Below are 23,806 nucleotides of genomic sequence, written 5' to 3'. Positions count from 1 at the left end.
CTATATTGTAATTTATCTATATTCTTGGGCGCGGAGCCCCCATCAGCGTAAGTTTAAGGTGACCGTTATCTTAGAACAAAGTTTTAATACCTAGGAGATGCGTCATGCAGCTGACAGACATATAGGTATCGCATTTATGTAGTTTTTTTCATTTTTTATTAAAAATATTCACAAACTTGTTAACTATATCATGAATTTTATGATATATTCCGATTGTAAAATATGTGGACGTGAATATGTTTTGTCGTGCCATGAGTTTGCACAGCAATTCAGAGCTGTCGGATTTACGAAATCTTCCCCGAAATACATAAAAGTATGTGGCAAGTGAACTGGGAGAAGAATAGAGTAAACTTTATTATGTATCCGATATGAATAAAACACTTTGTCAAATTATATAATTGAAAGGGTTACTGTTGCAGCTTCCGTAGACATCAGGAATTTGATTTTAACAAACTATAAATGTCTTTTTTATGCAGTAGCCTACTTCAAATATTTAAATGTCTTAAACCTAACATAAACCTGATGAGGTTAAAAACACTGAATAGTTGTGATACGTGACAAGCGTGGAGCGCACGTCTGTCTCTGGATCAGCGCTAAAGCACATTTTGAATTTAGCAGTGAATCTTTGCATTTTATTCTTTGCCATAATTGTAATCAAACACTGGGTGTATTACAGCTCCAGAATTATATTCGTATAGACTGTCAACAGTGATAAGGTATAGCTAAGATTGGTCCTGACCAACCTTATGAAAGTATGACTTACAGAAGGTATACTTAACTAAGAACGTTTCGGGAAACACATATCAACGTTAAGGTACAGCTTGAGGTATAATTTAAGAACAACGTAGACTTAAGAAGGTTTCGGGAAGTCCAGCCCAGTTTATTAAGCACCAACCAAAAAGGCATAAGGTCTTTATGTATTTGTTACTGTTAGTTGTAAGAAGTGTTTCTGTGTACTTGTGTACTGTGTACTTCGCTGTGTATGTTGATGATAATGCAAGGGATAGAAAGAGTTTATGGATAATATTTTAATGCACACACACTGTTTTAAGCTCTCAGTGATTTTCTAGTGTGAAAACAGACGCTTCATATTTTGTGTGAAGTACAATAAACATTATAAAACTCATCGGTAAACAGGCTTGTACTAATATAGTGGATAAAAACAAGATGACAATGTAAGTTATAACCGTAATCAAACTAAACTATACCTGTTAATCTCCATGCAGCATATAGCCGCATTTTCTGTGCGCAATTTTGCAGTTTACTGCGTCCTGACTGACTGCTGGTACTAGAGAGTTCTTGAAGCTCCGCCCTCTTAGGCTTTGAGCAGCAGCTCATTTGCATTTCAAGGGCACACATTGAAATGGCGCATTTTTGCACACCCCCAAAAAGTGGCAATTTCAATATGCTATAAAAAATTATCTGTGTGGTATTTTGAGGTAATACTTCATATACTCTGGGGACATCAGAGACCTATTTTACATCTTGTAAAAGGGGGCATAATAGATCCCCTTTAAACCAAACGTATAAGACAGTCCACACTGAGCCACCTGTTGCGCCATCAGCCCATTTCACAGCGCAGTTTCTCAGCCTCCACAAAGTTAAATTTGTTGAAGTGGACAAAAGGCCTTGAAATATGATGTACTGCTCTAACGAAAGCCAACATTTTAGCATCTTTTACTGTGTCAATCTGTTTTTATGGACCCTTAAAACTTGGCAAGCTTGCTCACAGCCGTATTGAGCCATTATCTCATATCATGGCGAGGTTTCTCGGCCGTAACAGAGGAAGCGTTAAAGTAGACACAAACCAGCTGAAAGTCCAGGGGCGTAAATTTCATCTGACAGTAGGGGTGGGGGACAATAAACATAAAATTTATTAAGAGCAATTTTTGAAGGGGACACAAATAACACAGCCAAAATTTTATTTATAAAGAATATATGTAAATGTTACACAGAAGAAAACCTACTATTATTAGTGTAGCATGGAGTCTGCCATTATGCTCATTGTTTCTCTTTGGTTCAATGAAAAAAACTGACTAAATTGGCCAAATTGTTCTTCAAAATCTTTATATATATATATATATATATATATATATATAGATATATATATATATATATATATATTTTTTTTTTTTTTTTTTAAGTTGTTTACAACCAAGTCACCAAAATACGATGAATACCAACGTCCCATTTAGTCTTTGTGAGTACACACTGAGCATAACCGAACACACAACAGAAAATCTATTAGCCTTATTACAGTTGACATATTCTTTTTACAGTGTTAATTGTTGTTGGTGTGGGTGACTTATCTTATAATATCCAACAAGCTATGGTAAAGCTAGGTAACATTATAATCGCTACAATAGCGGACTCACGGGGGGAAAAAAATCATCAGTTATCATCTTTTTTTGTTGTTGTTATGACTAATTACTCAGCACCGTCAGCATTAAAGAGAAAATAATCACTTCATCCGATGTTTTTGAATAAAATAGCCTTGACAGCCGACTTACTGGAACTCATCTGTCTGTAGAACTGTTCTTTCCCGCCGGCGCCGCCGGACTTCTACAGAATCTACACACACGCGAGTGTGACGTGCGCGGTGGACCAAACCACTGCGAGGCAAGGGAGGGGTGACTCAAAATGTTTCTAAACTTAAAACGTACTCGGTTACTAACATAACCTCGGTTCCCTGAGATACGGAACGAGTACTGCGTATGGGGAAAGATCTCCTTTTTCCCCGTTACTGAAGCCTTTTTCAATAACGCAGTGTAACTGCATAGTCATTGGTTCACTCATAGACAAGTTGTTGAACCAATGACGGCGCGGCATAGCCGCTCGGCCTATGGCGACAAAGCCCGCGAATATTCCCGCCGAAATGGGCGGGGTAGCTATATAAGCAGGCGCGTCGCCATAGGATTTCAGGTCATTCGACTGAAGCGACGACACTGAAGCCGCAGCCTCGTGGCACGGCATGTAACGCAGTACTCGTTCCGTATCTCAGGGAACCGAGGTTACGTTAGTAACCGAGTACGTTCCCTTTCGATACTTCACTCGTACTGTGTATGGGGAACGAATTCAACCGCGCCGTGCCACGGCAGGGAACGACTGGACTTGTCTTGGACACCGCGAGGGAACCAGAGGACAAGTGAGAAGGCTGGAGCCGTCGAACCCTTGTTACACTACCAAAAGGGGAGTTAACTCCCAGAGTGGCATGAAGCGGAGCTCAATAGAGGCCGCTGGATCATACCGAGATGACCGAGCTTGTAAGGTCGGGACATCCAAATGATAAAATCTGACAAAAGTGGACGGCGAGGACCAGCCGGCTGCCTCACAGATGTCTTTAATCAAAACTCCACTAGACCAGGCCCAAGAGGAAGCCATTCCTCTAGTGGAGTGGGCTCTAACTCCTATGGGGCAGTTGAGGCCCATAGAGGAGTAACAAAGAGTGATAGCATCGACTATCCGACACGCAAGACGTTGCTTTGAGACTGAAGACCCTTTGGTGCAGCCACCAAAGCAGATAAAGAGCTGATCGGATTGCCGGAAAGGCTGTGATCGCTCAACGTAGGTCCTTAATGCCCTGACGGGGCAGAGCAATTCCAGCTCTCGCTTGTCCGACGAGGGAGGAAGCACTGAGAGGGAAATGACCTGTGCTCTGAATGGAGTCAAGACCACCTTAGGGACGAAGCCATGCCTAGGTTTCAAAACGACTTTGGAGTCGTTGGGCCCGAATTCAAGGCATGCAGGGCTCACGGAGAGGGCCTGCAAGTCACCAACTCGCTTAACCGATGCTAGTGCAAGTAGCAGAGCAGTTTTGAGCACCAGGGGCCTGAGGTCAGCTGAACGCAGTGGCTCAAAGGGAGGCCCTTTAAGAGCTCTGAGGACCAAAGAGAGGTCCCAGGTGGGAACAGTGAGAGGACGAGGAGGATTTAATCGCCTAGAACCTCTCAAGAAACGCACCAGGAGGTTGTTTCGTCCCACTGACTGGCCAGCAATAGGAGCGTGAAATGCTGCAATGGCTGCTATGTAAACTTTGAGCGTTGAAGGTGTGCGACCCAGACTCAAACGCTCCTGGAGAAAAGACAGTATCGGAGATACGTCACACTCCACTGGGTCTATGTTGCGTGTAGAACACCAGTCAACAAAGACCGACCATTTCTGGGCGTAGAGGCGTCTCGTGGACGGAGCTCTCGCCTGAGAAATGGTATTCAGCACGTCCCTGGGGAGGTTAGCAGGCTCCCGTCGAGGGACCAGAGGTGCAGAGCCCAGAGTTCTGGCTGGGGATGCCAAATCGTCCTGTTCGTCTGAGAGAGGAGGTCCCGTCTCAGGGGGATCGGCCACGGGGCTTTCGTGGAAAGCCTGAACAGCTCTGAGGACCAAACTTGGCTCCTCTAGAGCAGGGCCACCAGGAGGACTCTGTGCTTGTCTTCCCTGATTCATCTGATGATCTGCAAGATCAGAGCAATCGGGGGAAAAGCGTAAAGGAGGGTGCTGGGCCAGATGTGAGCCAGCGCAATGTCCTCCTTCGAGAAATAAATTGGGCAGTGAGAGTTGTCTTCTGAGGCGAAGAGGTCTACCTCTGCCTTCCCGAAGAACTCCCAGATCGTGAGAACCATCTGGGGGTGGAGCATCCACTCGTCTGAGGGGACATTGCTCCGGGATAGCATATCTGCTCCCAAGTTTGTTCTCCCGGTTGTGTGAGTCACTCTGAGCGACTGAAACCTTGGTAATGCCCATTCCAGAAGACGCTTCGCCAGAGCGCATAAGCGGCTGGACGAAAGACCACCCTGGCGATTTATGTATGACACCATTGTCATGCTGTCCGACTGGACTTAAGACGTTGCGTCCCGTCAGGTGTGTCTAAAAGGCGCGAAGGGCTCGAATCACTGCCAACATCGAGGCAGTTGATGTGCAGATGGCTTCTTCATGAGACCACGAGCCGAAGGCCGGTCTGCCCTTGCAAAGAGCACCCCAACCTGTGTTGGGTGCATCTGTTGAGAGCACCGTTCTTCTGAACACCGCCTATAGGGGTACACCTTGACTGAACCATACAGGGTTCATCCAGGGTTTCAGAGCTGTCTAACAGGCCTGATTGACCCCGAAACGCAGGCGGCCGTGCCGCCAGGCGTGAGGAGGGACCCGGAACTTCAACCAGTATTGCAATGGCCGCATCCGTAAGAAGGCCGAGCTGCAGAACCGGGAAGGCGGAAGCCATCAGCCCTAGCATCCTCTGGAAGTACTTCAGAGGGAGATAGGCTCTGTTCCTGACCAATGCCGCGAGCTGCTGAATGGCCAGAGCGTGCTCTGGCGATACTACAGCCGTCATACGGGCTGAGTCGAAGACTGCACCCAGGAACATTATACGTTAGCTGGGGAGCAGTGAGCTCTTGGCAAAGTTGACCCTGAGACCCAGACACTCCATGTGGCTGAGTAGCACGGATCTGTGATGCTCCAGCTCAGCTCGTGACTGGGCTAGGATGAGCCAGTCGTCGAGAAAATTGAGAACCCGGATTCCCAACTGTCTCAGTGGGGAAAGCGCCACGTTCTTGCACTTGGTAAAAGTGCGAGGAGCTAGGGACAGCCCGAATGGAAGGACCATATAATGGCAAGCCACGCCTTCGAATGCGAATCTCAAGAATCGCCTGAGATGGGGGGCTATCTGGATGTGAAAGTATGCATTTTTCAGGTCCAGCAAGCAGAACCAGTCCCCGGGGCAAACCTGCGCGAGGATCTGTTTCAGCGTTAACATCTTGAACTTCCATCTCATGAGGGAAAGGTTCAGGAGTCTGAGGTCTAAGATGGATCTAAGACCGCCATCACTCTAGGGAATGAGGAAGTAATGGCTGTAAATCGCTCTCTGAGGGGAGACCATTTCTATAGGCCCTTTCTCGAACAGAGACATCACTTCGGCTCGGAGGACGTGAGCGTCGTCCGTGTTCACTGAAGTGGGAAGCACCCCGCAAAAACGCAGGGGTCTGCGAGCAAACTGGAGCGAATAGCCTTGAGATATTATCCCCAGAACCCCCTTGATACTCCGGGGATGGCCTGCCAGGCCTGCGTGACAAGGGGTTGAATGGTGCCGGTTGGCGGGCCGCTGGAAGGGGGGCCTGCATACCGGCTAGTTTTTAGAAATGCTCATGCATCCTCATGAACGTGGCTTGCGTGGTGAAACCGGCAAACGACACGCTGAGAAACTCAGTAAACAGATATATGCTTCTTGGAAAAATATACATGTGTCCCACCTGAGTCAGGGGAGAGCATCAAGATATATTCCACAGAGCGGTGTCAGAAGTGAGACCGCTCTACCTCAATGAACATGGCTTGCAGGGCAGAGCCAGCAAGTCACATGAACAGAGGTCCAGCATAATGAGCATGTTAGTTCCACCAAGCACAAGTGAGCATTGAGCTCGCTTTCAGTGAGCGCATACATCCTCATGAACGTGGCTTGCAGGGGCAGGGCTGGCAAACGACACGCAGAGAGACTGGAATAATATGCTACATCAACTGACATGCTGAATATAAATAACATAGGTCTCACCTAAGACAGGTGAGAGAGAAAAATATACATGTGTCCCACCTGAGTCGGGGAGAGCATCAAGATATATTCCACAGAGCGGTGTCGGAAGTGAGACCGCCCTACCTCAATGAACATGGCTTGCAGGGCAGAGCCAGCAAGTCACATGAACAGAGGTCCAGCATAATGAGCATGTTAGTTCCACCAAGCACAAGTGAGCATTGAGCTCGCTTTCAGTGAGCGCATACATCCTCATGAACGTGGCTTGCAGGGGCAGGGCCGGCAAACGACACGCAGAGAGACTGGAATAATATGCTACATCAACTGATATGCTGAATATAAATAACATAGGTCTCACCTAAGACAGGTGAGAGTGTCATTATATTTCTCAAAGGACGCTTGCAGGGCAGAACCGGCAAGCAACGCGCTGAGAAATTCAGCAAACTCGGCAGAAATACGCTGTATCAACTGTATATATACACACACACATATATATATATATATATATATACATATACATATATATATATACATATATATATACACATATATATATATATATATATATATATATATATATATATATATATATATATATATATATATATATATATATATATAACATATGTCTCACCCGAGACAGGGGGAGAGCGACATGTTATATTTCTCAATGAAGCGGCTTGCGGGTCAGAACCGGCAAGCAACGCATAGAAAAACTCAGCGCAAACAGCAGAATCAGCTCCATTAATACAGTATAAAAACATGTTTCTCGCCCGAGTCGGGGAGAAGGTCACGTTATATTTCTCAATCGACGCGGCTTGCGGGGCGTAACCGGCGAGCGACGCGCATTGAGATAATGAAATATACACTCAGACAAATAGAAAATGTATCATGAGTCTCGCCTAAGTCAAGAGCATCATGTCAAATTCAGCTGAGAGATTGTTAACTTCTGCAAAAATCTGCTATATAAACTGAATGTTTATAACATGGGAGTCACCCAAGAGGGGGAAAAGTGACATGTTATATTTCTCAATAAACGCGGCTCGCGGGCACAACCGGCGAACAACGCATAGAGAAGACTCAGTGCAGACAGCAGAAGGATGCTCCATTAAATTAAGCATATAACATGTTTCTCACCCAAGCTAGGGAAGAAAGACATGTCATATATCTGGATTAATGCGGCTCGCGGGGGAGGGACCGGCGAGCGACGCACATAGGGAGAAATAAACTCACTCAGATAGAAAATGTATCACGAGTCTCGCCTAAGTCAGGGGAGAGCATCATGTCAAATTCAGCCGAGAGAGCGAGAGCTCGCATCCTCAACGAGCGCGGTTTGCGGGGGAGGACCCGGCAAATAACGCGTTCGGAGACGGCATTTGAAGCAAACGCCAGCGAGAAAGTAGAAAAATAAGCTCTGTACTCACCTGACGGAAGACGGCAGGGAATAAGCTGAATGCTCTCAGATGCTGAAGGCGGCACGAGTGTGGCGCGGTGAACAGCTGCTAGAGAACGAAGATCCGCGGAGCGATTGGCTCTGCATGTGCCACAGTTGTGGCGCGGCATTGTAGGCAACGCCGCCGCCGTGAAAACGGCGATTGTAGCTCTTTAGAGCAGCGAGAGCCGCTGGGAAAGCTCTTTTAGAAAGCGACGTTAAGCCGCGGGAAAAGCTCTTTGAACGGCGCCGGATGGCGGCAGGAGACGCGCTGAGAGGCGGCCGGAAGCGGGAAGCGGGCGGCTCGAGAGCGGCGCTCGAAGCGGCAGTCTGCGAGGGCGCCGGCGCTGTCTTCGCTCGGCGGTCTCAGCTCAGTCCGCTGCGGGAGCCTCTTCAACGGCGGCGAGAACTTCTCCCAGGCGAGCTTCTTCCAGGCGGCGAAGGCTTCAGCCGGAGATCAGCGAAGAGTGATATGAAGTCGTCGCTGAAGGAGAGAGAACTGAAATCCTATGGCGACGCGCCTGCTTATATAGCTACCCTGCCCATTTCGGCGGGAATATTTGCGGGCTTTGTCGCCATAGGTCGAGCGGCTATGCCGCGCCGTCATTGGTTCAACAACTTGTCTATGAGTGAACCAATGACGATGCAGTTACACTGCGTTATTGAAAAAGGCTTCAGTAACGGGGAAAAAGGAGATCTTTCCCCATACGCAGTACGAGTGAAGTATCGAAAGGGGCGCCCGTTTTCATTTGTATTGCTTCACTACTTACATAATTATTTTACGTTTATATAATTTATGTACAATACTTAGCGTGGTTATTAATTATATTTGGGGGGGGGGGGGGGTTTGGGGGGACAACACTCAGATAGGGGGGGGGGTCCCATTACGGGCTCTGTAAAAATGAGATGACACAAAGGCATTATATTTTATCACGGGAAATCCTCTCATTTAAAACAAGCAAAGCATAGACACAATAAATAAGAGATTCGTTGTGCAGTGTGTAGTTAGATTCATTGATTATGACAGATGTTTTCGCGTGACTGAGCTCGGTCAGTCGATTGCACTATAAAAGGTGCTTTCTGTAGATATAGCCTATAATACATTCACAATTTGAAGAAAAGATTTGTAATGCACGTATAAGGCTATGGCAAAATTTCAGGAGTGACAAAAGCTTTTAATTACGAGAGTTAATACGGCTCAGCGAGTCTATGATTGACAGTGATTACCATAGCAACAGAGGGGACACAACATTTGTCAAATAAACCTGTGCATTTAGTGCTGTAGAATAAATACAGACTAATAGACCTGCAGCAACACGAGAATCTGAAAACAAGTCTGTGTTGGCCCGGTACTTTTAGCAGGTTTAAAGGGTTAGTTCACCCAAAAATGAAAATTCATATGAATTCGTTTTACGATCTCTTTATTAACTTTTTGAAGAGCCAAAGTTCTAGTTGTGAAGTCTATGTAGGGACGGAATGCTGTCAGATTTCATCAAAAAGATCTTCATTTGTTTTCCGAAGATGAACCAAAGTCTTAGGGGATTGGAATGGCAAGAGGGTAATTAATAACAAAATGTTCATTTTGGGTGAAGTAATGCTTTAAAAATATATAAAAATAATAAAATTTTGTTAAATGCCTGACATTCTGGGGCCGTATTCACAAAACATTTTATCTTACCACAAAGAGTTCTCCTAAATAGCAGTAAAAGTTCTTAGCTAAGAGTTTTCTCTTAAAACCTATTCACAAAGCTGCTGAGACAAATTTTACTAAGGAATAGACTGAAGTCTTAAGCTAAGAGTTGACCTCGTTGCTATGGAGTATATAGTGATTGGCTGATGGGGGAGGAGTCAGCGATTTAATCATAGAAATATTGTAGAATGAGGTGTCATGTTTCCATATTAAAATAATGGTTTTAAAATACAAATGTTGCCCTATTCAAATAAATATTTTTTAATAAAAATGTTGCCAAAGTAAAAATAAAATGTTGCCATATTGTTGCCATAAAGGTTTTAAAGTGTAGGCTAATTGTCACTAATTAAACTAGTATATATGGTTAATTGTCCGCTTCTTGGATGTCTGCATCTCAAGACAATGCAGAATTCAAGGGACAAATTAGGTTTTATAAACAAAGTTTGGGAGAAACACATTCAAACAGTCTTTCTAATCAGCTCGAGAGGAGGAATATATACACAGACGAGAGCCGACTCGCCCATAGTTACTTCAACAGTTTTCAGCATTCCTCCGCCACCCCGCTCCTCAGTCTCGGCTGGGGATATGGGGAGAACTTTAGGTTTGGGCTAAATTCCAAGCTCAGAGCCCTCCACAACAAAGCACAACAAATACGCTTATTACATATATATATTTTTTATCTATTCAATCATTTGTAAGTGTGAAACCTTTGCCACAGGTAATCAGACAATATTTATTTATTTGTTAAAGATTTTTTTTGGCGTCTCATTGTAGATTCAAATCTATAAATCAAAATGTATTGCATTTATGAAGAAAAGGTTCAGCACCCAAGGCTCTATCGCTGTTGCCTCAATGGTGTACAGTGTCTTTGGGTTGATTAGGACTGTTTGTGATTAGGTCTTAGTGACTTAGGAGTCCTCTTGACTACTCCTAACGTTTTTACAGGCTTAGGAGTAGGGCTGCACGATATTGGAAAAAAATTACATTGCAATATTTTTTTCCCAACGATATATATTGTGATATTGAGAGCCATCAATCCAGGCTAAAGTCAATAATTACCATTCCATGATATTAATAATTTCACATTTCATTTAAGTGACAAAAAGGTCACTTAATATTTTATTCCAAAATTAGAACATTTCTGTAAACACAAAAGCAGAACACATTTTTAAGTAAAACAGCAGCTTTACACCAACCCCCCCGATTGGTTTACAACAATATAACTTAAATATATTTTTTATAAAACAACTTATAAGCATTTTGGTTCACAATCTTTTAAGTCAACTTTTCTTAGCCAAAGTGCCAAAGTAAAACAGTGTTGGTGTTGGTCATCATAATCATGGCTAAATATATGAAATAAACAAAATGAAATAAAACTTTAATATATTTTGTATTAAATCTTCTAAACAGATTAGAGAACTGTGGCGAGGGGGGCGTGGTTCAGCGAGGTCTGCAACCGGAGAGAATAGCGGGAGACGCTTGGTAAGTGAGTGGGTTGGATACAAATCACGAACACCTGTTTCTCATTCCAGTGATTGGCGCGGAGACCGGATAAAACGCCGTGAGAAGCAGGAGCGTGTGAGAGAGAGGGGAACTGTTGACTGAGTCGGGTCGAGGTTCGTGGAGTGAAGCCCTTGTGGATGGTGTAAACCAAACTTGGAGAGAAGCCCTTGTGGATAGCGTATGCCGAACCTGGAGTGAAGCCCTTTGTGGATTGTTTATTTTCATTGTTGTGCGTTGCACAGTACTTCTGTTGAACCGGTTTGATATTCAGTAAAGACTCAGTCAGCAGTTGTTCGTCGTCCCTGACCTCTTCCTTCCCCCACTACGAACTTAAGTCTACTACACTGGTGCCGAAACCCGGGAAGGAAGACGGTGAGCACGTCGCCATGCAATCTTCGTCCACCGCCACATTTGCGGACATCATCGCGTCCCTCGCGGTCCTGCACCGCGAACAACAACAGGCCCTGCTGGAGTTAAGAGGCGACCAGGAGCGGTGTTTCCAAGCCATTCTGCAGACCCAGCAGGAGGACCGCGAGGCGTTCCGGAGCTGGATTGACCGGGAGGTTCCCCGGGGGCCCACCGAACAGCCCGCTGTGCCTGTCCACCTGCCCTTAAATAAGATGGGTCCACTGGATGATCCAGAGGTGTTCTTAGACCTCTTCGAGAGATCCGCGGAGGCGTGTAAATGGCCGCAGGACCAGTGGTCGATGAGGCTGGTCCCGCTCCTCTCAGGAGAAGCACAGGTGGCGGCACAGAAGCTCCCCGTCCCGAACCTCCTGGTCTATGAAGACCTACGGCGGGCCATCGTCCAGCGGGTCGGTCGGACCCCAGAGCCGCACCGACAGCGCTTCCGCTCCCTCGACCTGGGTGAGTCCGGCCGGCCCTTCACGTTGGCCCAGCAGCTCCGGGACTCGTGCCGCAAATGGTTGCTGGCTGAGGGAAGCGACGTGGACCTGGTCGTCGATCGCGTGGTGCTGGAGCAATTCATCACTCGGCTCCCGAAGAAGACGGCCGAGTGGGTCCAGTGCCACCGCCCCACATCGCTGGACTCAGCCATCCAACTGGCGGAAGATCATCTGGTGGCGTGCCAAGGGGGCGGCGAACCCCTTCCAGCTGCCTCTCTCTCTCCCTCTCTTTTGTCCCCCTCTCTCTCTAGACCTGTCCCTCTTCCTAGGTCTCGTCCGCCCGGCCCACCTCGTGTTCCGCCCCGAGGCACCTTCCTACGGACCCAGAGACCCAGGGGGGCGGGACTCCCTGCTGTCGGGACGGACCCCGCTCCTGCTTCTCCCCTCTCTCCGTGCCATCTATTCAGCCCACTCTCTGCCACTGGAGCGGCGGGCAGGTCTGGGTCGGCCTGTTGGCGGTGTGGGGATCCGGATCATTTTGTGGATAAATGTCCAGTTATGGAGATCGGGACGGTGATCCGGGTCCTCGACGATCCACAGGCCGCCCCTGGTTCATCTGGGGCATTGGATACAGGCCGCATGGTTGGGGTTCGGTGCGTGCACGGGGATGTGGTAACATATCCCGTAATGTCCGTCATAATTAAATTTAGGGGACAAAAGCATAGTGTTGAGGTGGCAGTTAACCCGCACCTCCGGCATCCGATAATTTTGGGGACGGATTGGCCCACGTTTAAACAATTATTGGGATGTTTATGCTCGGATGCCTCTTGGGGGAAAAGAACGCGGGGTGAGCAAGCGCGAGTACAGGTGGGAGAGACTGATCAGAGACCGTAGAGTTCTGCTGCAGGGGATCTGAGTGAAGCCGGAAGACTAATTCTTCCGGAACGCGATGATTTTCCCCTGGAGCAGTCTCAGGATGAGACATTAAAAAATGCATTTGATAGGGTCTCTATGATTGATGGTCAGCCTCTCCAGCCTGGACGACCGCTTGCTTACCCATATTTCGCGATTATAAAAGATAGGTTGTATCGAGTGACCCAAGACACTCAGACAAAAGAAGATACAACCCAGTTATTAGTGCCAAAGAGCCACAGGGAAATGCTTTTGCACGCGGCTCATTCTAATCCAATGGCGGGGCATTTGGGACAGGCAGCGACACTAAATCGTCTCATGACCCGGTTTTTCTGGCCGGGCATTCACGAGAATGTACGCAGGTGGTGCGCGTCTTGTCGTGAATGCCAGTTGGTGAACCCACATGCCACCCCAAAAGCGCCATTGCGCCCGCTTCCATTAATGCAGGTCCCCTTCGAGAGAATTGGTATGGACCTCATCGGGCCATTAGAACGATCAGCAAGGGGACATCGCTTTGCATTAGTCATTGTTGATTATGCAACACGATATCCTGAAGCAGTGGCTCTCCGCAACACTTCTGCTAAAAGTGTTGCGGATGCACTGTTTCGCTTAATCTCCCGGGTGGGGATTCCAAAAGAAATCCTCACTGATCAAGGCACAGCGTTTATGTCACGCACGTTATGCGAACTGTACGAATTATTGGGCATTAAATCGGTTCGTACCAGCGTCTTTCACCCACAAACGGACGGGCTGGTCGAACATTTTAATCGCACGCTTAAATCCATGATTCGTAAGTTCGTACAAGAGGACGCCAAAAATTGGGATAAGTGGTTAGAACCTCTGTTATTCGCAGTGCGAGAGGTCCCGCAAGCCTCCACGGGGTTTTCCCCCTTCGAGCTTCTCTTTGGGCGCCAGCCCCGTGGGGTGCTGGATGTCCTCAGGGAGACTTGGGAGGACGGACCATCTCAGGCCAAAAATGAAATTCAGTATGTGCTGGACTTGAGATCAAAACTCCACACTTTGGGGCGGCTATCAATGGAGAATTTGTTACAGGCCCAGCACAGACAGAGCCAACTGTATAACAGACGGTCTAACCTACGTAAATTCGCACCGGGAGAAAAAGTGCTTGTATTGCTCCCTACTTCCAGTTCAAAATTACTTGCAAAGTGGCAAGGACCCTTTGAGGTCACACGGCAAGTGGGCGAGCTCGATTACGAGGTGGTACGGTCCGACAGGAGGGGGGCACGTCAAATCTATCACCTCAACCTCCTGAAAAAATGGAATGAGGCAGAACCAGTGATGCTGGCGACGGTGATTAGCGGGGAGGATGATCTCGGACCAGAGGCGAAAAAACTCTCGCTCTGGTCCCGGGGGGAGATCACCTCTCGCCCTCCCAGCTCACTGATTTATCCAAATTGCAACAGAATTTGCAGACGTGTTCTCTTCCCTGCCGGGACGTACCAACCTCATTCAGCACCATGTCGAGACGGAGCCGGGTGTGGTTGTTCGCAGCCGGCCGTATAGGTTACCTGAACACAAAAAAAAGGTAGTTCAGGACGAATTAGAGGCAATGCTGAAAATGTGAGTAATAGAAGAGTCCAGCAGTAACTGGGCGAGCCCGATAGTTTTGGTTCCTAAGACCGACGGCTCGGTTCGTTTCTGCGTGGACTATCGCAGGGTGAATGCAGTGTCGAAATTCGACGCGTATCCAATGCCGCGGGTGGACGAATTGCTTGACTGGCTAGGTGCGGCTCGATTTTATTCGACACTGGACTTAACGAAAGGGTACTGGCAGATCCCCTTGTCGCCTTTATCCAAAGAAAAGACAGCTTTCACGATGCCATTCGGATTACACCAATTTGTTACGCTTCCGTTCGGGCTGTTCGGGGCACCGGCCACCTTTCAGCGACTCATGGATAAAGTTCTCCGGCCCCATGCTGCATATGCGGCTGCCTATCTGGATGATATTATTATCTATAGTAATGATTGGCAGCGGCATATGCAGCATGTGAGAGCCGTCCTGAGATCGCTGAGAGCGGCTGGGCTCACGGCCAACCCGAAGAAGTGTGCAATTGGGCACGTGGAAGTAAGGTATCTGGGCTTCCACTTGGGGCATGGGCAGGTGCGTCCCCAAATTGACAAGACGGCAGCGATTGCGACCTGTCCGCGCCCCAAGACCAAAAAGGAGGTTAGACAGTTCCTCGGGCTGGCGGGATTTTATAGAAAGTTTGTACCTAATTATTCGGCCCTCACCAGCTCGTTGACTGATCTAACTAAAAAGGATGCTCCAGATACGGTCCAGTGGACGGAGCCGTGCCAGCAGGCTTTCACCCAGGTAAAAGCTGCTCTATGTGGCGGGCCATTGCTTCACTCTCCTGACTTTTCTCTCCCTTTTCTGTTGCAGACTGACGCGTCGGACAGGGGGCTGGGTGCTGTCCTGTCCCAGGAGATAGAGGGTGAGGAGCGGCCGGTACTGTACATTAGCCGTAAGCTCTCGAAGAGAGAGGCTAAGTACAGTACCGTAGAAAAAGAGTGTTTGGCTATCAGGTGGGCCGTCCTCACCCTCCGCTATTATGTCCTGGGACGGGAATTCACTCTCTGTTCGGACCACGCTCCCCTGCAGTGGCTCCACCGCATGAAGGATACCAACGTGCGGATCACTCGTTGGTATCTGGCTTTACAGCCTTTTAAGTTCAAGGTGGTCCACAGGCCGCGTGTTTTCGGATGGCCGTGGCCGATTTCCTCTCCAGAAATGGGGGGGGGGGGGGGGCGCAGGCCGGACGGCTCCCCAGCCTGAGTCGGGCGGTGGGGGTATGTGGCGAGGGGGGCGTGGTTCAGCGAGGTCTGCAACCGGAGAGAATAGCGGGAGACGTGGTTCCGAAGTGAGTGGGTTGGATACAAATCACGAACACCTGTTTCTCATTCCAGTGATTGGCGCGGAGACAGGATAAAACGCCGTGAGAAGCAGGAGCGTGTGAGAGAGAGGGGAACTGTTGACTGAGTCGAGTCGAGGTTCGTGGAGTGAAGCCCTTGTGGATGGTGTAAACCAAACTTGGAGAGAAGCCCTTGTGGATAGCGTATGCCGAACCTGGAGTGAAGCCCTTTGTGGATTGTTTATTTTCGTTGTTGTGCATTGCACAGTCCTTCTGTTGAACCGTTTTGATATTCAATAAAGACTCAGTCAGCAGTTGTTCGTCATCCCTGACCTCTTCCTTCCCCCACTACGAACTTAAGTCTACTACAAGAACATATTCCTGTAAACGGAAAAGCCGAACACATTTAAACAGCAGCTTTACAACACCAACCCCCCTGATTGGTTCATAACATAACTTAAAATAAATATATTTTTTATAAAACAACTTATAAGCATTTTGGTTCACAATCTTTTGTTTTTAAGTCAACTTTTCTTAGCAAAAGTGCCAAAGTAAAACAGTGTTGGTCATCATCATAATCATGGCTAAACAAAATGAAATAAAACTTCTAAACTGAGTATTCTTTAGCATAATCATGACCATGCATGCTTATGTATGCTGTATGCTTTGCTTACTCAAGGTTTTTAGCTAAGAACACAAGTCTATCAACCTTTGCAGGCTTGAGACAGGTTCGTGAAATGTCTGTTATTTCTTTCTATTGTTGAGAGCCTTTCTGGTAAGGTGTCACTCTGGCAAAGGCATCACAAATATTTGTTTGTTTTGGTTGACATCCAGATTTGACTTTGTATTCGTCGTAAAGAGCTTTGTGGTGCCGTTTTAAAGGATCAGACAAATTGGTGGTGTTTCCTTGTTTTGTGGCCACAACTTTACGACACTCCATGCAAAGTACCTCTTTTTTGGTCAACATCCTCCTTTTTGTAGCCAAAATAGTCCCAAATAGATGATTTCGACTTTCTTTTTGGTACAAAAACATTTTTTTTGCGGCAGATCCTCTTCGTCACACATTTTTAGCAGTGAATGTTGGCTGTGAGCGGTGAGCAGCGGCACAGCGAACCAATCACTGTGCAGGCACGCGGAACGTGCATGTCACCCCAGCAACAAGCCATACAACAAACTCGTGTTTGTGCTACCCTGGTGCTACCGTTCTCTTAATACACCATGGGCTACTACCCTTCACATCGCATGTGACTATCGCTCACGCACACATCGCGATGTCGATGTTAAAACAGAATATCGTTCAGCCCTACTTAGGAGCTAGTTTTAGCACTAAAATGCTTTGTGAAATACTCTTAGAGCAAAAATTTAGGACTCCTAAAATTAGGACTGACACGCCCATTATTTTTAAGAGTTTCTCCTAAATCGGCATGTTAGGAGCTACTTTTAGCCTTAAGATGTTTTGTGAATACAGCCCCTTGTCTTCTCGGGTCCATTCGGAAAAAGCAAATTTATTTTAAATTACCCAAGACCAAAGGCCAATGATACCGAACCCGACATGTGTCCAAGGCCCTCGTCAAAGTTTTGGATCAGAACCCGCTCGGGTCTTGGGTTTTCGGATCCAAGTGGACGGTCTAAACAATGTATAGGCTGAAGACCGCTACTGACAGTTTGGCTGCATGAGATTCTCCAGTTTTGTTGTTGTTGAGTATCTGAAGTATGGGCTGTTAAAGCTCCAGCCTTTTCTGGAAAGGGGGCTGGGAGAAGCAGCTCATTTGCATTTAAAGGGACACAAAGAAAACATGTTTTTGCTCACACCCAAATAGGGCACATTTGCAAGCTATAATGATCTGTGGGGTATTTTGAGCTGAAACTTCACAGACACATTCTGGGGACACCAGAGACTTATATTGCATCTTGTGAAAAGGGGCATAATAGGCCGATTTCAGCTTTTTCGGGTATTGCAACATTCTTGTTGTCTCATTCGGGTAACCGCATTTAAAGAGGCATGCTGCTCTTCCAACTGCAGATGAGTAGCTGAGTATCCTTTCAGCAAACAAAACTGCTGCAAATGAAACTGAAAGTTTGGTACTGCATCTTGAAGCTCAACACACAATTATCTTCATTAAAGATTAGTGAGTAAATTATCTTTTGATGCTGCTTTCTGTGCCATCTTTAATCATAAAATTAACCAATGATAATTAAACTTCACTTCACTGTTGCTTTCGCTGATGTGAACTCTTAAATTTGCATACATCGTGGGAATTGAAGATAGGTATTATATTAATTTTGTGGAGACATTTATGTGGGCAAGTGTAAATGGAATAGTTTTAACAAATCGGATAGCTATCCAATCAGTAAAAAATGCATGAAGTGACCACATTGTGCAAGAAAATGTGTTTGTATATTAATCATAGTGTGCATCATATTGTGAACAAGAAGAAATGTACTCTTACACAAAGGGTCCCTCCAGGTTGTAAACAACTTTAATGTAAACATGGGTGACCATCCTTGGGTTTAGATTGTCCAGTTCCACACTGCCAAACATGCTGAGAAATAAACACTTGATAATAATATGCTTATATGTTTATAATGCATACTTTATTTAAAAAAATAAATAAAAAATCCACACACTGTTTAGGGTGAAATGCAAACAATGTTCTATATAATCCAAAATGGTTTTGATAAAATTTTGTGATAATTATGATGTATATCATAGTATTAGTTCAGTGATTCCCAAACCAGGTCCTGGGGCCAGTTGCACCAGCTGTGCGTAAGTTACAACTTTGCCTAATTTTGATGTAAATGGGTACTAAGTTACAACTTTTCTTTTTTATTTATTTTTTTTACTACGTTTAAACTCAATATTTTCAGAAGCCTCTGATCAGGAGTAATGGTTGGAATAAAATAGTAGACTGACTGAACTGCTCTTGTTAATCAATAAGCTCTTGTTTTACCTGACAGACTACAATTCTTTAGACATGTATGATAATGCTGACATTTACACTTGTTTACATTTTAAAAAGGAGAACATTATGTGAATACATTACTACTTTGTTAGCAGCTCTTCAACATGAACCGGTCCTAAACAGTGTGCCACTGTGTGCATAGGTCTGTGTTGTGCATGTCATATAAAATCAGTCACAATAAAAAAAAAAGTCATTTCTTACATGGTATTTTTTGTATCAGTATTTATATATTGATCCTTATTCATTTCAAATACAGTTTCTGAATGTTATTTATGCTGTATATAAAATACTTATGATCACGATTAAGTAGTATCATATTTAATTTAACTTATTTTCACCTTTAGTTATGTAAGGAAAAAGATAGAAAGAATAATAAAATGAAATACACAGCATTGACAAATTCTGCTCACGTATTTAAAGGCTGCTGTTGGAATATTGAGGGTAAACCTAATATTGTGACTATGCATTACTTTACGGAGAGCTTATGACCTACTACCTACTTTCTGCCTCAAGAACAAAAGCTGCAACCAAATAAAGTACTGAGTTACAAACTGACTTGTAGTTACTAAGCCTCTAGTGTGGACTATGTTCCAATTTAAGTAAGAAATTACTAATGACTGGTGCAACCTTACCCTGGAGTGCCCTCAGCACTACACATTTTAGATGTCTCCCTAATCAAACACCTGACTGAACACATCAGCTCATTAGTAAAGACTCCAAGACTTCAGCTCTGTTTGAAAACGCACCCTATACCCTCATTCACCATTCCCTACATTGATTCCACTAATATAGTCCACTTGAAGGAGTGAATGAAAACGAATGAGTGAATTCGGACACTGAGTGCACAGGAAGGGCTTTAACTTTTGCATAGTTTGTGCTTGCTGTTTAATAATCATTTGAAACTTAGCAAACTGGGAGCTCCAGTAGTAATGAAATAATTTTATCTTGAACTGTCATGGAAACTATGTTTAAACCTTATTTAAACAATTTAATAATCAAAAGGAATTTATACCTGTATGACATTACACCGTACTCACATTGGACCAACGGTTTGGAAAATGGATGCATATGATTCAGCTGCGGGTGCCATCTTCTGGCGAGATGCAGGAATTCTTTCACGACCCTTACAGTGCGTTATGGGTGTTCTATAGGCGTAGAGTGTACATCAGTTGTACACTTGTTTTTGCAGTGCCTTACAGGATTAAACGAGTGCACTCGATAATGTCCGCTATGATTTCGGACACAACTACAAATGGCTGTTACCTCAAATAGTGCCCTATTTAAGGGTATAGGGAGCGATTTCAAACGCAGCCCTCAAATATGTAGATAAAAGAGACGTAAAAAATGTGCAGTGTTGGTGGTACTACAGGACCAGGATTGGGAACCACTATACTAGTTCAATGGCTAATAAAGCCATGCACACACTTAATGATGAATGTAAATTGACACTTATGACTGATCGCGCTCAAACGCGTCCAGTCAGAGCCAGTTGCATTCAGTCTGCGATTACAGTCGTTCAAATTCCATGTGTGAGTATATAAATCGGCTCCAGTTGAAGGAAACAATCGTTATGTGTGTTTAGTTCAGTCTTAGAATGTTTCAGCTAATCGTTAGGTGTGTCCCCGGCTTAAAGCGAGGCACTATTTCAAATGTTGCTGATTTAAAAATAAACAATAATGGAGCCTGAGGCCCCGATCAGACAGAACACGTTTTTCAGGTCTGAAAACACGAGGCGCACTGCACTGCCTTTTTTAAACAGCATGCAAAACACTCACTGCCAATAGAAAACAATTTATAAAAGGCACCTCTCACTGCGAAAATTTTGCCAATTTAAAATGTTGCCAATTCAAAAAAGGCATTCTGTCTGACTGTGTTTTTTAATTTATGACTATAAAACTATGCTGTCACAGGAAAAAAAAAATACATTTCTTTACCTTGAAAAGGTCAATAAGTTTTTTTTAAACATGTATATTGTTCATTACTCAGTGTAGCACAGTGTTGACATTGAAGAACCATTTTGGGTTTCCCAAAGAACCATTCCCTTAACAGTTCTTAAAAGAAACATTGTGTTTTTAGTTGTGGTCAACATTATAATACAAGTGACTTGTACTGAACCCTAAATATTCTAAATATTATTGCAAATTTACAAGGTACATGGTAGTTTTGTAAAAGTACCGACTTCAAAGTCCAAGGTACAAAGTCCATGCTGAAATTTTATAAATTTGACGCTGTTGAGCGGATTTGTAAACACCTCTGATTGCCCATTGTGTTCACATGCTCAACGTATATGTCTGTGATTGGCTACAATGATCAAAGCATGGGAGAGTTTGAAAGCACACAGAAGCATTTGAATCTGAAAGCGTTTTGAAAGCAGGAGCAGAAGCATTTGAAACCAGGCATCTATCAGAAGACCGGTCTGCCCATAGACGCCTGCTTTCAAATGCTCCCATGTGCGCTCAGTGAAAGAGCATCATTGATGACTATTTACATCATAATTTTGAAGCGTTGATCATTGTAGCCAATCACAGACATATCTGATGAGCGTGTGAACAATGGCCAATCAGAGGTGCATACGAAACTTCTCAACAGTGCTTCAAAGCCTCACATTTTTTAAATTTCAATACCGACTTGGTACTGAAGTTGGTACTTTTGACAACACTAGTAGATGGATTACATGCTCAGCCTGGGATCAAACAAGATGAAGATCTTACATAAAGCTGTATGAAGATATACTGTATATTTGTGATCCTTGTCTCGAAAAGGTTTGCTGTGATCTCAGAAAATATAACTACTGTATAGAAACAGCCCATTAGAATTTTTATTTAGGTTACTAAAAAAGTGTTTTTTTTTGTTGTTTGTTTGTTTTATGTTGTTCATAACTAAGCAATTCAGTTTATGGCCATTATAATTATTTAAAGAAGCTATTTTTTTAATAAGAACATCTTAAACTGCAGAAATCAAATGAATTTTAAAGATCAAAGAGGCAAAATTATACTTATCACATTTCACATTATAGCTAGAAAAGTAAACATACACACCTTTTTTTGTTGAAAGCATGATGAATTGATCCATTTAGCAAGACTGTAATATTTCCGCATGCTGCCATTGCAAACTGTAAAGACAGTTTCAAATCAATGAAATACATTAGTGCACCTTCGTTCCATTTTGATAAACTATTAGAAGATTGCCTAATCCTAAACTCCCACAAAAATCCTAATCCCACCTAAACACCTAATCCTACAGTACAATTCATTTTGTGCATGTGAAGGATGCCGTTTTACATGGATATTGGGACACAAGTGAAGTACAAAGCCTTGTTTACATAATAAATAGTTTAGTATCCTAATACATGCAACTATGGAAACATTTGGATTCATAAGTGTTATGGTCTCATTCTGTTTTGTTCGGTTTTGGTTTCATTTTCACTCATTGCCATCTTCTTTTTTGCATGAGTCCTCTATGATTTCTAGTTTATATGGTTATTCATTAGTTCCTCACCTGTTCGTAATTCCTTTGATTTCTCTGTATATGAGCTTTTAGATTTATTAGTTCTTTGTGTGGCATCAATGCATTACGTGCTTGAATTAGCATATATATATATATATATATATATATATATATATATATATATATATATATATATATATATATATATATATATATATATTGAAAGGTTTGTTTTTCATGCTAAATGAAAACTAAGATCAAGCATCCTGCAATAGAGCAATAAAGCTTATCTGGAGAGAAGATCTTAAAAGAATAGCATAGGACAACGCCTTGCCCCCACACATCTACAGTATGCAACCATAGGGTTAGGTTAAAGGTAGACATTTACCCTTCATCCAATGTTTAAGGTCAGAACTGACGAGTTTGTGTCCGGGAAGAGCACTCAGTCGGCCGAAGTGACTCTTCTAAATCGATACCGGGACTGCAGTGAACGAAATAATTTAAGATATAAGATAATCTGAATAATCAAATATCTAAATTAATGAATAACTAATGAGTAATTTCTAATTGGAAGCACAACCTAAGAATAAGAATCATTTAAAATTGGAGTCAGATTAAACGAGTAAAATTAAGTGAACTTAATAGAGACGCTGAAAAGACATACATGCCTTAACCTTCCCCGTCCTATGGGAAACCGTCATTGGGCCCATTAGACGGGCCTTACAATATATATATATATATATATATATATATATATATATATATATATATATATATATATATATATATATATATATATATATATATATATGCTAATTCAAGCACGTAATGCATTGATGCCACACAAAGAACTAAGAAATCTAAAAGCTCATATACAGAGAAATCAAAGGAATTACGAACAGGTGAGGAACTAATGAATAACCATATAAACTAGAAATCATAGAGGACTCATGCAAAATAACTCATGAGATAACCAGTGGAACAGAATAGCACAACCACTTAATATATATATGGTAATATATATAAGTGGTTGTGCTATTCTGTTCCACTGGTTATCTCATGCATGTATCCTTTTTGGACTTGTTTTGTTTACAAAAGACCGTTTTGTTTATCTATTACAGGGTGATATGGCTGCTTCGTTACCCAGCAGCCATATCACCCTGTAGTCCAAGACTGTTTGCCCACTGAAGCTAAGCAGGGCTGAGCCTGGTTAGTACCTGGATGGGAGACCTCCTAGGAAAACCAGGAAGCTGCTGGAAGAGGTGTTAGTGAGGCCAGAAGGGGGTGCTCACCCTGTGGTCTGTGTGGGTCCTAACACATAGACATATAATAAACACTAGACGCCCCATTAGCCGCTGGACCGTACGTCAACGGCGCCGCCATGTTGTGCGGGGCAACGTTCCCATAACGCTCATAACTGGAACTGAGAAAAATGCCTGCTTCGTCTGCTTCTTGGGGCTGTACAAATCGCTGCACAATTGAAAACCGGTCTCGGGGAATAACCTTTCACAGGTAAGACTTAACATTTGTTTCTGGTTGTATTTGGTCATTATATAATTGATAGTAGCTGGCCACCGGAGTCAGTCAGACTAAAATAGCTAGCGATGTCACTAGTTAGCTGTGAAAG

The 23,806-nt window shown here is 44.1% G+C and overlaps 1 protein-coding gene across 1 annotated transcript in view; it reads right to left on the bottom strand.

Moving 5' to 3' along the window:
- LOC137013778 (ADP-ribosyl cyclase/cyclic ADP-ribose hydrolase 1) overlaps window positions 1-23,806 on the bottom strand; it is a 220,447-nt gene that overhangs the window by 21,330 nt on the left and 175,311 nt on the right. Inside the window, exons 6-7 of the mRNA XM_067377706.1 lie at window positions 21,771-21,844; window positions 18,220-18,312 (exon numbers count right to left, since the gene is read on the bottom strand). Of these exons, the coding sequence (XP_067233807.1) occupies window positions 18,220-18,312; window positions 21,771-21,844 (167 nt within the window). The remainder of the gene's footprint in view (window positions 1-18,219; window positions 18,313-21,770; window positions 21,845-23,806) is intronic.

Source organism: Chanodichthys erythropterus, chromosome 23 (genome assembly GCF_024489055.1).
Source record: "Chanodichthys erythropterus isolate Z2021 chromosome 23, ASM2448905v1, whole genome shotgun sequence".
NCBI classification, from domain to species: Eukaryota; Metazoa; Chordata; class Actinopteri; order Cypriniformes; family Xenocyprididae; genus Chanodichthys; species Chanodichthys erythropterus.
This window is presented reverse-complemented; position numbering and strand designations above follow the sequence as displayed.